Raw genomic sequence first — 12,829 nt, forward strand, 5'->3', positions numbered from 1 at the left:
AGAGCCATTTATTTGAAAACACAAGAAATCTTTTTTTTTTTTATTAACGTTTTTTTTTTTTTATTTTTATTTTTTTTTATTTTTGGGACAGAGAGAGACAGAGCATAAACGGGGGAGGGGCAGAGAGAGAGGGAGACACAGAATCGGAAACAGGCTCCAGGCTCTGAGCCATCAGCCCAGAGCCTGACGTGGGGCTCGAACTCACGGACCGCGAGATCGTGACCTGGCTGAAGTCGGATGCTTAACCGACTGCACCACCCAGGCGCCCCGAAAACACAAGAAATCTTGGCGGGGGTGTGTTTTCTTTTTATGCCCCCAACAAATATTGGTTAAAGCTATACACATTAAATATATGCGATTGCTTTATTTAGTTCATAGTCTAATGTAAGAGTTCTAGAACAGGAATGCGTATCATTAGACATGATGCCTGAGATGTATTTTTGAATTTAGAGTAGATTTAGCAAATCTGGAAGCAGTTTTTCTTTATGCAAACAGAAAGTTATTGGTCTTTATGTGCTAGCCTAATGTTGCCAAACTAAGTAGGAGACGCTAACTCTTGCAAGACCCAGACATATTATGAATGCACTACAAAAATTCAAGAATGATAAAAATCCCCAGAGTTTGCCAGCTTTGTCACAGTGTTTCATCTCCTGTTCACCAGGATGTCTTGAATGATGCTGATGAAAGTATGACACGCTATAATGAGGCAGTCACTAGGGCGATGGGGATCCTTACTGCCCGTGAAGCCATTATTGCATCCCATAGAATAGACCTTGCTGATCCGGAAGAATCGCTGGAGATATCTCACTGGAAACAAGAGGAGTTGCAGTCCACAATAGCAGACATCCAGGACCTTACTGAGAAATTGGGGACTGTATCCAGCCCTGAAGCCAAACAACAACTCCAGTGTACTATACATGGGTTAGTTTTGAAGGACTCAGCCGTGAGGGAGGCAGCCAAAATAAAGGAGGCTGAAATAGAAGGGTAGGTACTTCTTTCTAAAGGTAATGCTTTAAGAACAAAATTAAGGTTTATTTTTCTTTATAGTTAACATTTACCAATTGGCAATAATTTGGAAAATATGGAAAACTTTAAAAATCACTACCTGCATGGGGCGCCTGGGTGGCTCAGTCTGTTGGGTGTCCGACTTCGGCTGAGGTCATGATCTAACGGTTCATGGTTCGAGCCCAGCATCCGGCTCTGTGCTGACAGCTCGGACCTTGGGGCCTGCTTTGGATTCCCTCTCTCTCTGCCCCTCCCCTGCTCATGCTCTGTCTCTCTGTCTCTCAAGAATGAATAAACGTTAAAAATTTTTTTCTTTTTAAATCACTATCTATAGAAAACCATAGCAAATGTTTTATTGTATTTTTTTTACCTTTTTCCTTATTTAATGTTGAATACATACAACAGAATGCTTATAAAAGTCTGCATATGATATCAAGGATAATAATAAAATAAACAACTTTGTCCCTAAAGGTTCAAAGGTAAACATCATGACTTTTGACTTCTCTTGTGTGGTCCTTTCTTCTCCTCAGAATTAATCATTATCCCCAATATTTTATTTACCACTTTCTTTCCTTTTTAAAATATTTTTTCTATGTGTTTATGCTTCATTTTCATGTATGTGTGTTCCTCTGTCACCTCATTTTTTTCAAACTCATCATTTTGATGCTGAAGTTTATTCATGTTCTTGTCTATAGCAAAATTCAGTTACCTAGCTATTGACAGACATTTGAGTTTTTCTACTTTTTGCCTTCACAACTAGTGCCAATAGGAACATTTTTAAATGTGAGAGGTTCACTTGAATAGTTACTGAGGATTCTGGTGTTGAATCAAAAGGTAGGCACATCTCACATTTTAAATTCCAAATAATTTTACCTACTTCTACTCAGACTAGTATTTCGGCAACATAGTCTATTCCAACTGTTTCGTATCTTCGCCAGTACTCGATGTTGGGAGATTTAAGTTTTGCCAGTCTGATGGATGAAAAGTGGTATTTCATTATGGTTTTAATTTGCATCTCTGTTATATTAATGTATTTGAGCCCCTTTATTGAATATTTCTTGGTCATTCGTATTTCATCTTCAGAAAGATGCCTGTCCAAGCCATTGCCCAATTTTTATTGAGTTGCCCATACTTTTTCTTATTAATTTGTAGAAATGTATGCTGTATTTTGCAGGCTGGTCCTTTGTGGTTATATATATTATAAATATCTTGACAGAGAAAGTTTCCTATTTAAAACCTATCCTGGGTTGAGGCTTTATCCTCTGTCCCCTCAGCGTTCCAGGAAAAGGTTAATAGAACTGAAACTCAGCAAATGCCGTCAAAGTCTTTGTCCCTAAAGCTCAGCTTGTTTCTCTGTATTTCCACGTCCATATAGTTTGGGAGCCTCTGAATATTTCTTACCTCCTTTCTAGTTCATTATTATATTTTAATAATTTTTAAAATATATATTTGATACTAAAGTTTTCATTGTTTTCAGTGAGAGACTGAGACGGTATCAATTTTAGACACATAACTGTATTCATAGTTTTTTAATACATCAGAACACTACCCTTCATAAAAAGATGCTCCTTGGGGTGCCTGGGTGGCGCAGTCGGTTAAGCGTCCGACTTCAGCCAGGTCACGATCTCGCGGTCCGTGAGTTCGAGCCCCGCGTCGGGCTCTGGGCTGATGGCTCAGAGCCTGGAGCCTGTTTCCGATTCTGTGTCTCCCTCTCTCTCTGCCCCTCCCCCGTTCATGCTCTGTCTCTCTCTGCCCCAAAAATAAATAAACGTTGAAGAAAAAAAAAAAATTAAAAAAAAAAAAAAGATGCTGCTTATCCTTTGCTTTAAAACATGTGCTCTTTTCCTTATTGTAACAAAACTTCACAAAGGTAATTGTATTTGCTATTAAATATTTTACAAAATGGATGGTTGTAATTTACTTAGCTATATCTTTTGTTACGTATAAGGTATGTTCCAATTTTTGACATTTTTAATTTTTTAATTATTTATTTGTTTTTGAGAGAGAGCATGCTTGTGAGTAGGGGAGGGGCAGAGAGAGAAGGAGAGAGAGAATCTTAAGCAGGCTCCACACTCAGCACGGAGCCCGATGTGGGGCTCAGTCTTACCACCCTGAGATCATGACCTGAGTGGAAATCAAGAGTTGTGCGCTTAACTGACTGAGCCACCCAGGCACCCCTGCTATTTTAATTAAGAGTTTAATAAGTAAAAAGATTTTACTGTGTAAAAGGTTTTATCAGGTTTAGAATAAATTCCTACTGTGAGGATTAGTTCCTTAAGATAAATTGCAGAAGTTGGATTAATGGTTCAAAAGATATGAGCATTTTTAAGACTGAGTGGTTTTTGTAAGAATTATATCAATTTATAGCTCATTTGCAGTGTTTGAGAGTGCAGTTTTACAATTTACGTGTTTTGAGGAAAGTCTTATCTGCCTGTTCAAGTTTGCATTAAAAGTCTTATGCAGGTCCCTGTGAAGAAGAGGTAATCAATAAAAATTTGGTGTAATACGCTGAATAAGAAAAAGAGAATTACATTCTGTTTTTTATTAAGCGTTCAGAATTCATTCCGGGTAATCCAGAATATATTATACTAAATAAAATTTAATATCCTTTCTTTTTTCCTAACGGTGCTTTATAGGTGTCTCGAGAATTACAAATGCTATAGGAAAATTAAAGAGAAAATTTGCACTCACCTCAGTCAAATGGAGACAGTTCTTGGGCAGTCCATGTTCCCGTTGCCAGTGTCTTACAAGGAGGCTTTAGAGCGCTTGGAACAGAGCAAGGTAATAGTATTTGCAAATCTCCAGTAAGATTTGATGCAGAAAATCAGAAGGAAGAACAGGTGGCGGCAGCAGGGAATGTGGCTCTGTTATGACCCACAGAAATCTCCCACCTGAATTGGACACTCAAAACACCCCAAACCAAAAGCTGAGGGGAACCATGAAACAGTGGTTCTGAGAGATTTCATGGGTTGGATTCACAGGACTGTAGCAAACTCGTAGCAGATTGTTCTTAGTGATCATTCTTTCAGAAGCTTTACCTTTCTTGTTATTTTGTGGATGTTGCTGGATCAATGACAGAGAATTTAATGCAACTATCGTTAAGTCTAAACTCTGGCTACTTCTTATTCTTAGTGTGCAATTTTTGTTTTTGTTTCTTTTCATCTGTTAAAAGCTATGGTATTACATTATTAGGATTTGAATGAAAGCATTCTGAGTCATCTGTGCTTAATACCTACCACATATCAACAAACAAACAAATACATATACAAAAACCTGAAATAATACATTGGTGGTTGATAAGTATTGTTCAGATTAACTACCTAGTAAGATATGAGACTAACATTAAAATAACAATGATCTTTTAAGAAATCTACCTTTCAAAACACTTTCTTTTTGTCACCATAGTTCCAAATTCGTGTGCAACCCAGTAATACTTAAGGCAGTTCTAATCTGTCTTAAATTGGCTTCCAAAAGGACGAACAAATAGAGCAGATAACACTTGGGGATGATTGAGAATCAATTCCTCAAGATGGTAAGAAGTTCATAAGTTTCAGAAAGATCAATAGGCATTATATTCCTCCTCTTCCTTTTCTTTCCTAAGGCCTTGGGGTCAAATCTTACATCAACCAAAGAAGAGTTAATGAAACTACGCCGGGTCCACAGACACATAAGACCCATGTGCACAGACAGCGACGACGTGTGTCTGCTCAGAACCACGTCAGCTCTGTGGGACAAATGGTTGAGTTTGCTAGAGGCTGCCAAAGAGTGGGAGATTTGGTGTGAAGAACTAAAGAGGGAGTGGAAATCTGTCAGTGAAGAAGTAAGTGCTTCATTTTCAACATTATAACCAGTTTCCTAACAATTGTCATCTACATTGTTGTGCTACTTGGCGGTTTGTTTTTATATAAAACAAGTCCTCAACCGGTACCCTTTGTTCATACCACAGGCACGTAGCACATAAATGTTCATAGAGGTCAGGTCCTAGTAAAATCATCTCCAAGAAATGGTTCAAATTCTTTCTTAAAAGTGCCAATGTTTTTGGCATCAGGTAATACTTATAAATAAGTATTTGCTCGCTGGAGCTTTAAAATCTTTATTGTACCTATAAGTTAACCCCTCTTAAAGATAACTGTCTTGGCGTGCCTGGGTGGCTGAGTCGGTTAAGCATCTGATGCTTGTTTTTGGCTCAGATGATGATCTTAGGGTTGTGAGATCGAATCCTGCTTCAGCTCACTGCTGGACATGGAGACTACTTGAGATTCTCTCTCTATCTCTCGCTCTTTTTCCTTCTCTCTCTCTCTCTCTGTCCCTCCCCTGCTCATGCTTGCTCTCTCACAGTCTCTCTCTCTAAAAAAAAAAAAAAAAAAAAATTGTCCCTACACAACACCAAAGGTTAGAATTAGGTGATATTCACAATAACCAACTAATTTTGAATTTAACTGTTTATCAGCTATGGAAATTAATTCTAATGGTTAAAGTATGGAGTTAAAAATATGTATGACAGGGGCGCCTGGGTGGTGCAGTCGGTTAAGCATCCGACTTCAACCAGGTCACGATCTCACGGTCCGGGAGTTCGAGCCCCGCGTCGGGCTCTGGGCTGATGGCTCAGAGCCTGGAGCCTGTTTCCGATTCTGTGTCTCCCTCTCTCTCTGCCCCTCCCCCGTTCATGCTGTGTTTCTCTCTGTCTCAAAAATAAATAAACGTTAAAAAAAAATTAAAAAAAAAATATGTATGACACTCTTTCTGAAAACGCTCTCAAAGAAAATCTCCATAATAGGGGTGCCAGGATGGCTCAGTTAAACGTCTGACTCTTGATTTTGGCTCAGGTCATGATCTTGGGGTCACGGAATTGAGCCTCATGTACGGCTCCACGATGACAGCACGGAGCTTGCTTGGGATTCTCTCTCTTTCCCTCTCTCTCTCTGCCCCTTCCCTGCTTGCCTTCTCTCTCTTTCTCTCTCAAAATAAATAAACAAACTAAAAAAAAAAAAAAGCTCTCCATAATATATATCAATCACAGATGTTAATTTAAGCATGATTCAGGATTTAGGCCATCACATATATTTAGAAAGGAAATTTAAAAATAGTATAAAATTATCTTCGGGTGTTCCTTAATCTATCAGGTATAAACGAAGCACAAATCAGAACATTAAATGAAAACCTTTCTCTCTTATTCATGTCAAAATTCCTGCTAACTTTACTTAAGAGAGAAATATAATGAATCAGTACTTGATTTGGGATAGAAATGTTTAGCACTGGCATATTTTCCTGCTTAAAACTTGATCTTCTTGCCTTTTGCCTCATTGCATCCGAGAGAGCACGATAGGTCATCAGCAGCTCTATTGAAGCCATGGGAGAAAATTCGGCCAGGGTCTTCATTCTTGCCCTGTCTGCTCAAACTGGCACAGTCTGATCCAGAAATAATGGCCTCAGTAATAATTGCCTAGTAAATAATTGCCACCAGTGTTTACGTCCGTGTGGAGAGGATATAGGCTTCGTCAAGGTGGATTAAGTGAACTTCCTTAAATGAGTCATCCAAGATACCTACCTTACTGCAGAATAATAAAATAATATAAAGAAAAGAAAAAAGAAAAATACTTGATATTCTTTTTTCTTTTTTTAATTTTTTCAATGTTTATTTTTTGAGGGAGAGAGAGGGCAAGTCGGGGAGGGGCAGAGAGAGAGAGAGAGGGACACACAGAATCCCAAGCAGGCTCCAGGCTCTGAGCTGTCATCCCAGAGTCGGACACAGGGCCTGAACTCACAGACCTCCAGATCATGACCTGAGCTGAAGTCGGACCCTTAACCGACTGAGCCACCCAGCCGCCCCTAAATACTTGATATTCTGGAAATGAATAATATTTTGGTAGTGCTGGTAGGGTGTGGTTAGTACATAGACTCTTGAATGTTACAAACTTTGTAAATTTCACTTTTTTAGCCGAGCTGCTAGCCCCCATCTTTCCCGTCCGTACTGGCACTGTTTCTTGGGTTCCTACAGGAGGCTGCGTGCCACCAAATCCTTGCATTGCTCTCAAGAGTTAAATATTTTTGCGATGTCGTTGATGGGGATACGGAGGCGCCGAGAGATTTCTGATGACACGAGACCTCCCAGGTGGCGATGGAGCTGGGGCTGCGGGACTGGGGCCACAGCTGTTGCGCTCACTGCTGTCACTTTAGAATCTGACCGGGGCCTTGCACTGAGTGGGCAGTTAGTAAACATTTCTTGAGCGACAGCTCTTATTCAAACCCAGGTCTAGGGTAATCCTGAGCTTTTACTCTTTCTATTTTGCTACATTGTCTTTCTATCGCTGTGCGCCCATTTGCAATTGTATTAATTCAGACCCCATTCATTTAGAGCTTTGTAATTATTCATCGAAGCATTTGACAATATTTGCTGGCAGAATGTGTTTTTCAGAGCATCACAAACAAAATATGCCCTCATGTAGTAATAGGAACAACCACTCCCAACACGTGATGGGCTGGTACGGAGCGTGTGTTGGGCACAGTTCTAAGCACGTTATATGTATTATCATTTACCCTCACAAGAATCCTATGAGGTAATTACTTTTATTTTATCCTCATTTTGTAGACGAGGAAAGTGAGACACAGATGGAGTAACTTGCCCAAATTCACGAGTGAATGGTAGAAGAGGATTCAAACTTACGCTCTGGTTAGGGGCACCTGGGTGGCTCAGTTGGTCAAGTGTCCGACTCTGGATTTTGGCCCAGGCTGTGATCTCATGCTTCATGAGATCAAGCCCTACCTTGGGCTCCATGCTGACCATGCAGAGCCTGTTTGGTATTCTCTCTCTTTCCCCCTGTCTCTCTGCCTCTCCTGTGCTCGTGCCCTCACTCTCTCAAAATAAATAAGTAAACGTTAAAAAAATGTTTCAAACTTACACTCTGGTATTTAACCACAAAACCATCAGCTTAAATGATATTTACGCACACCAAATTGATGTAGGATTTTAAAATTGCTTGTATCCAGGGGCACCGGGGTGGCTCAGTCGGTTAAGCGTCTGACTCTTGATTTTTGGCTCAGGTCATGATCTCACGGTTTGTGGGATCAAGCCCCTAACTGGGCTGTCTGCTGACAGTACAGAGCCTGCTTGGGATTCTCTCTCTCCCTCGCTCCCTTCCCCTCCCCCACTGTGTTCACTCTCTTTCTCAAAATAAAAATGAAAACCTAAAATAGCTTGTGTCCATTCAATAAAAATTGTATCACCTAAACACTTGTACACTCAAGGTTCTATTGGCAGGGTTGGTGCTTTTGTGTGTGACAGAATGAATTTCTTTTTTTAAGACATTACGATAATCCCATATCTGTATGGGATAAAGGTTTTGTATCAGCAGATTTTCAAAAACTTAAAACTCTGTTTAATTGTATATTTTGAAAAATAAATTTAAATTTTGATTTACCTTTTTTCCCCCTAAAATTTTACCTTCCTGTTCTCTTAAACAGAATCTGCTTGATTTAATTATTCGTTTCTGGTTATTCAGTCATCATTTTTGCTTTGGTGATCGTAATGTGCTAAAGTCCTGTCTCGAAAGATAATTGAAGGTAGAAGGCTGACTTCTTGCCCATGAACCCAAAGTCCAAAAGACTTTCACCGGTTCCTAAATCTCCTGGTTATGAGTATTTCAGTCTCTTTCACTCTGTTTACTTATGGTGCAACTACGGCTCCTTCTCCCTTTCTGGACTCTATAACTGACTGTGAATCTAAAAGTTTTATAACCAATATTATTAGAATTCTGTGTCCAAGGGAAATCATTCAGGTGGAAGAATGAATACATAATTTTTGTGACAACTATTTTACTGATTTGGGAGCTGTCTTTATCCTTTTGCGCATAAAGTCTGTTGAATTTTGTTGCACACAGGCACATGATCACCAACAAAATGAAGATATAGAACATTCTCATCACTCCAGATAGTTCCCTTGTGCACCTCTGTAATCAGTGCCTTCTGTCACCTCCAGCCCCTGGCAACCATTAATCTGTCTTGCCATTTCCAGAATGTCATATAAATGGACTGGGATAGTTTGTGCCTTTTGAGTGTGGCATTTTTTCGCTGAGCATAATGCATGGGAGATGCATTCACATTGCTGCTTGTATCAATAGTTCATTTCTTTTTCTTCCTGAGTAATACTGGGTTGGGTGCATGTATGACAGTTTGATTATCCATCACAAGTTGAAGAATGGCCTGGCTTTTGAGTACAATTATTGCCCCAATAAAAATGATTTCCCTCCTTAATCACTTACCAACTTACAGCGGACGGCAGAGCCTGAGATGGGGCTTGCAGGCAGGTGGTTTATTTTGGAAAGTGATCTCCAGGAACAGGTGTGGGGGACGAGGGGAACTGGAACTGGGAAGGTCAGGCCTTCAGTTGCTTTACTCTTATTAGGTCATGGTTGCTGTTGTTGCTCTTCATGGAAGCACCAAGAGATGTTCCTTTAAGTTCTAGATTACAGACCTACTTCTTTCCACCCTGATGTGTATTCGAGACCCTAGATACCATTATCTCTGACACTACAGCACGTCCTTTCTTTGCCTGCTGGTTCCCTGGCGGGGAGGTTGCCAGACATCCCAGTGGAACCCTTCTCTCTCATTCCCTGGTGGAAGTGTGGCTGCCTGCCTGAGAACCAGCACTTCTGATGCAACTGAATTCAGGTTTGAGGTCATGGAAAGCATACATTCCATAACTGGGTCCTTTGAGAGGCCAGCCTATACCTACACCCTGCAGTGACCCGGGGACTCAACTGGGTCATATGACCCAAGTGGCAGGGCAGTTTATCCCATAATCTGACCCTAGAGCGGTGCCTCTTTTTGTCCAGACCCCCCTCAAGCTTGGCAGCATTCTGATAGATGGAGCTGAGCAATATTCTCAAGTATAGCATATGCTGCCTCCAAAATCTCAGTGGGCACATCCAGTGCTTTCTTAGTGGTAGAGACATAAGACGGAACAACTTGAGCTTTTACGCCATGGAATTCTGGCAGGCACTCGACCACTGAGCTCCTGGAAACTTAATTTATGCTGGAATTGCTAAATTCTCACAGGCTTTACGGTCGACCCTTTGGCAGGTTTTCGTTTATCATTTCCGTGAGCGTGATATCAGAAAGGTAGTTGACCAGAGTGCTACTCTGTACTGTCCAGATTGCAAGGTGCCTGACTTGAGTTTGAACGTCAGGGCGGGAGAGTTAACAATACTGCCGGGGCAGAGTGTGGTGACGGTGGGGTACAGCTGAGGCGAGGACCACAGGGTCTGAAGAGGTGCGTGGAGGGATCTGATCTTCTGTGTCTTCATTCTGAGTTCAAGGATGACGGGACTCCATTTTGCAGACATGTGATGTATTAGGTTATGTAGTTCTGGGTTCTGCATATAGCCATGTTGATAAATACATGATTAGTCAGGACTACTTTCCCTTTGGCATGGGTGTTAGGGGCATGAGGAAGTACCAGACTGACTTTTTGGGGCATGTAGGAATGGGATGTGAAAGAAAAGTCACCTGTAGAAAAATTATCCAGCAGTCACCCAACCTCTTAGTAGTTGCAATTTGGTGAAGCTCATTCGAACTGCCTTATAGGTGTTTCAGAAGAGATAACTGCTTTGTGCAATGGAGATCTGAAACAGAGAAAAATTATTCATGAAAATACTCGACAGTGTTTCCTTCAGCTCACAATAGCAGCATTTCATAGTAATCACATATCTACATGATCGATCGCTGGGAGCTATGGGATTCCAAAAGCAGAGGAATAATATTCCCAGCTATAGGAAGACGGATGCTACTTCGAGTGAGGATATGGCATCAGGAACCCTTTGAAGGGCCAGTGCACAAAAATTATGGTTCCCAAGGTATGCTTCAGCTCCTGAGGCGATCCAAGTACAGTTTAGTTATTTTAGTTCTCTCTCTCTCTCTCTCTCTCTCTCTCTCTCTCTCTGTTTATTGAATTAGATTGAACGAGAAGCAATTATTTTAGATAACCTTCAAGAAGATCTCCCTGAAATTTCTAAAACAAAAGAGGCGGCCACCACAGAGGAGCTCTGTGAGCTGCTAGACTGTTTATGCCGTTACCAAGAAAATGTGGAGAAGCAGCAGCCATTACTGACCTTACTTCTTCAGCGCCTAAGAAGTATCCAGAATGCTCCCCAAAGCTTACAGGCTGTAGAAACTGGTCCAGCATTTCAAGAGATTACATTGATGCAAGAACGATGCAACAAGTAAGTCTTATGAAAAACTATTAAGACAACGTGCTTGCTGACTCAGGCTTAAAATTTAGAGAATATTGGCTATTGAAAATATAAAAATATAGAATAATGACAAATGGTATGATGGAATTGCGTTAACACAGAAAAGTATACAGTGTTGGCAATGTATATCCACTGTGCAAACTATTACGACGGTTCTTCAGAAGATTCAAAATAGAATTACCCCAGGATCCAGTAACTCCACTATTAAGTATCTACCCAGGGAAAGTGAAAACACTAACTCTAAAAGATGCATGCACCCTATGTTTATTGCAGCATTATTTACAGTAGCCAAGACGTGGAAGCAACCTAAGTGTCCATCAATGGACGAATAGATAAGGAAAATGTGGTATATGTGTGCAACAGAATATTACACAGCCTTAAAGAAGGATGAGATTGGGCCATTTGAGACAACATGGATGGACCTAGAGGGTATTATGCTAAGTGAAATAAGTCAGCCTGAGAAAGACAAATACTGAGAAAGACAAATGTGATTCCACTCATAAATGGAATCTTTAAAAAAAAAAAAAAAAAGCAGAACCAGAGGGGAGGTGGGTGGGGGTGGGCAAAATGAGTGAAGGGGAGTGGGAGGTACAGGCCTTTAGTTATGGAATCGGTAAGTCTGGGAATAAAAAGCAGAGCATAAGGAATGTGGTCAATATTGTAACAGTGATGTAACAGGATAGTTGGGGTGAGTGTAGTATAATGTATAAACCTGTCAAATCAGTAAGTTGTACACCTGAAACTAATGTAACGTTGCGTGTCAACTATACTCAAGCGGGGTGGGGGGGGGTGCAGATGGAAAAGATCAGTAACAATGATGAAAACCAGTGCATATTCTGTATCCTGGTATTATTGAGGATGAATAGCCGTTGAATTTTTTTACTCGTGATTGCTTTTTTTTTTTTTTTTTTTTTTTCTATTTTTGTAATACATATTCATTATAGGCGGTTCGGGGAATGTGGAGAATTATAAAGGTTAATATAACCCCCCTCTTTAATTTTATCATTCAACAACAATCACTGCCAATCACTTACCTTTTTTTGTTATAATTCTATTTTTAAACAAACTATGATAGTACTATATTGTTTCGTTGTGTGCTAAATCATTTATCAGCATATCATGTTAATTTTCCTATGCCATTAAATGTTCCTTAAAACATAATTATGTAATATTTCACCATATGAATATACCATAATTTATTTAACCAAACTCCTATTATAGAATCTTTAAATTATACATGGTTTTCACTTTTATAAAAACATGGTCGTGAGGGGGCTCCTGGGTGGCTCAGTCGGTTAAGCATCCGACTTCGGCTCAGGTCATGATCTTGCCATTCAGAGCTCGAGCCCCGCGTCGGGCTCTATGCTGACAACTCAGAGCCTGGAGCCTGGTTCAAATTCTGTGTCTCCCTCTCTCTCTCTCTGCCCCTCCCTTGCTTGTGCTCTGTCTCTGTCTCTCTCTCTCTCTGAAAAATAAGTAAACATTAAAAAGAAACCACTGTAGTGAATATTCTTATGCCAGAATCTCTGCATCTGTGATTAATTCTTTGAGAAAGACACCAAGAAGCAGAATCAGTG

General features: G+C 40.3%; 1 protein-coding gene across 14 annotated transcripts in view; it reads left to right on the forward strand.

Annotated features, from left to right (window-relative positions):
* The window catches only part of SYNE2 (spectrin repeat containing nuclear envelope protein 2), a 345,027-nt gene that overhangs the window by 189,370 nt on the left and 142,828 nt on the right, over positions 1–12,829 (forward strand). For all 14 annotated transcript variants that reach the window (XM_045060037.1, XM_045060046.1, XM_045060047.1 and 11 more), the window contains 4 exons: positions 662–984; positions 3,642–3,786; positions 4,607–4,825; positions 10,957–11,222. In XM_045060037.1, the coding sequence (XP_044915972.1) occupies positions 662–984; positions 3,642–3,786; positions 4,607–4,825; positions 10,957–11,222 (953 nt within the window). The remainder of the gene's footprint in view (positions 1–661; positions 985–3,641; positions 3,787–4,606; positions 4,826–10,956; positions 11,223–12,829) is intronic.

This window comes from Felis catus, chromosome B3 (assembly GCF_018350175.1).
Source record: "Felis catus isolate Fca126 chromosome B3, F.catus_Fca126_mat1.0, whole genome shotgun sequence".
NCBI classification, from domain to species: Eukaryota; Metazoa; Chordata; class Mammalia; order Carnivora; family Felidae; genus Felis; species Felis catus.